The following is a 2,302-nucleotide window of genomic DNA, read 5'->3' as shown; positions in this document are numbered from 1 at the left end:
AGGTACGGATGTTGATAGGTACGGTTCCTGGATGTTAGTGGCACGTAGAAAGGCTGGGCAGAGAGGGACAAACAGTTCTGTTAGTCTAGGGGGCCCTACGAAGGCTGGTTTGGGGTCACAGCCACGCAACAAGAGACAAGGATATTTGGGCGGGCTGAAGGAGTGGGCGAATGGTATGGGTAATTCAATAGCTGTTGAAGTTTTAGAGAGGCATATGGCTGATGGGCCATTTGAAGTGGGCCGAGAGGCTAGTGCTAGTAAGGAAGGGGTAAATGTGAGGCCCCATAACCGATCCAGCGCTTCTGTAAAGGGTAAAAAAGAGATTGCAAGAACTAAAGTCACTAAGTGGAATGGCAAGGAAATTGTTGGAAGTTCTGGGAAGTTTCTAGTCAACAACTCGCTGAAGTGGTCTTCACTTAATACCATTGGCGAGAGAAATACCTCTCCTGATCAATTTCAGTTCTCGGCAACTAGCCAAGCCGAAGTGGGAAAGCAATCTCAGAGGCAATCCGATTATGGCGGGCAGCGTATTGATGGAGGTTTTAATAACCACGAACCAAATTTGGGGGAGGATTCTCATCCCATGGTGGCAGATTCAGGGGAGTATTCAGAGGTTGCTCCTCCAAGTACCATAAATTCAAGTTTTGCGCAATAAGAACCCAGTAGAGTCATTCTTGGAGAAAAGGATGTTGGCTGGTCACACCAACATCAAGATTATTCAGGTAATCACACCAACTCTAGAGTTCAACGCATAAGCAGTGGTGAGGGGAATGAATATGGGTGTGCTAGTACACATGCTAACTTTGTGCCAAGGAATGGGGAAAACAAAGGAGATGTTGGTGATGATGGGATGGAATTGGAGGAGGGAAGTGGAGCTCCTACTCTCCATTGATGTGTTCCGATCCTTTTACCATATGTTATCCATGAATATAATAGTATGGAATTGCAGGGGCGCTCTGAAGCCCAACTTTCAGAGTCATGTTAGGGAGCTTGTGAGAAATCATAATCCTAGTATTATGGTGGTCATGAAAACTCGTATTGGGGGAGACAGAGCTAAGGAGATAACTGATCGGCTGCCTTTCGACAACGCCATTCATACGGAGACGATTGGTTTTTCTGGTGGCATCTGGCTGCTTTGGAATTCAGATAGTGTGGAGGTTGTTCAACTCGCTAGCACGGAGCAAGAGATTCACGTGGAAGTTAAGGTATTACCTACTAACCTGTCTTGGATTTTTTCTGCTGTATATGCTAGTCCTAGATGTGTAGAGAGACAGATTTTGTGGGAGACTCTTTCTAAGGTTGCTGAGCTTCATAATCTGCCGTAGGTTATAGTTGGGGATTTTAATGAACCTCTTGCTGATGAGGATAAATTTGGGGGGAGGCCAGTTAGCTTGGCCAGATCTCTTCTCTTTAAGGAGTGTCTTGATAAATGTAATATGGTAGACATGGGGTTCAGTGGGCCAAAATATACTTGGACTAACAGAAGGGAGGTCAGTAGCCTTATTCAAGAGAGAATTGATAGGTTCTTCATGAATCCTAGTTGGTGTCTACTTTACCCAGATGCTAAAGTTTCCCATCTCACGAGGTGTCATTCAGATCACTGCCCTGTACTAATGGAAACTAATCCTAGAGATCAATTGTTTCTTAATAGGCCTTTTAAATTTTAGAGTTTTTGGTTATCCGATCCTTCTTTCCCTTCTGTTGTGAACCAGGCTTGGAGACAGCCTAGGAAACTTATGGAAGCAATTGACACCTTTGCTAAAAAAGCCACCCTGTGGAATAAAAATCACTTCGGTAATATTTTCCATAAAAAGAAGAGAATCATGGCTCGACTAGATGGTGTTCATAGGGTGATGGCATCGGACCCTTCTGCCTCTTTAGTGAGCCTTGAGAACCAACTTATCAAGGAACTGGATGTTGTGTTGGAGCAAGAAAAGGATCTGTGGGCGCTTAAATCTAGAATAAACTGGATGGTCTTGGGGGATAGGAACACTGCCTTCTATCATGTTTCTGCGATTACCCGAAGGAAGCGTAATCTTATTACAACAATCAAGAATGAAGTGGGCAACTAGTTAACTGAGGAGAGGGATGTTGTCACCCATATAAGGGAGGGTTTCATGAAACTTTATACTACCAGCCAGGAGGCAGGACCTGGAGATATAAGGTTTCCTCAAAAATGGCAAGTCAAACTTTCAGATGTTGAGAAGGAAAGCATAAGCCATATGGTGACAGATGAAGAAATATTCACAGCTATCTGGTCTCTTAAAGCTTTTAAAGCTCCCGGGCCGGATGGGTTACATGC

The 2,302-nt window shown here is 44.3% G+C and overlaps 1 protein-coding gene across 1 annotated transcript; it reads left to right on the top strand.

Moving 5' to 3' along the window:
- Positions 1-815: 815 nt before the first annotated feature.
- Positions 816-2,072, top strand: LOC111985234 (uncharacterized). The gene is made up of 3 exons (XM_024016878.2): positions 816-1,205; positions 1,326-1,490; positions 1,668-2,072. Exons 1-3 carry the CDS (start codon positions 816-818, stop codon positions 2,070-2,072), a joined length of 960 nt encoding a protein of 319 aa, XP_023872646.1.
- The last annotated feature ends 230 nt before the right edge of the window (positions 2,073-2,302 follow it).

This window comes from Quercus suber, unplaced genomic scaffold (genome assembly GCF_002906115.3).
Source record: "Quercus suber isolate HL8 unplaced genomic scaffold, Cork oak 2.0 scaffold_194, whole genome shotgun sequence".
In the NCBI taxonomy this organism is placed as follows: Eukaryota; Viridiplantae; Streptophyta; class Magnoliopsida; order Fagales; family Fagaceae; genus Quercus; species Quercus suber.
This window is presented reverse-complemented; position numbering and strand designations above follow the sequence as displayed.

Coding starts and splice junctions, on each gene's coding strand:
- LOC111985234 (XM_024016878.2), top strand. CDS start 816: ATGGGGAAAACAAAGGAGATGTTGGTGATGATGGGATGGAATTGGAGG. Junction 1,206..1,325: donor AGATTCACGTGGAAGTTAAG/GTATTACCTACT, acceptor AATCTGCCGTAG/GTTATAGTTGGGGATTTTAA. Junction 1,491..1,667: donor CTTGGACTAACAGAAGGGAG/GTCAGTAGCCTT, acceptor TTTAAATTTTAG/AGTTTTTGGTTATCCGATCC.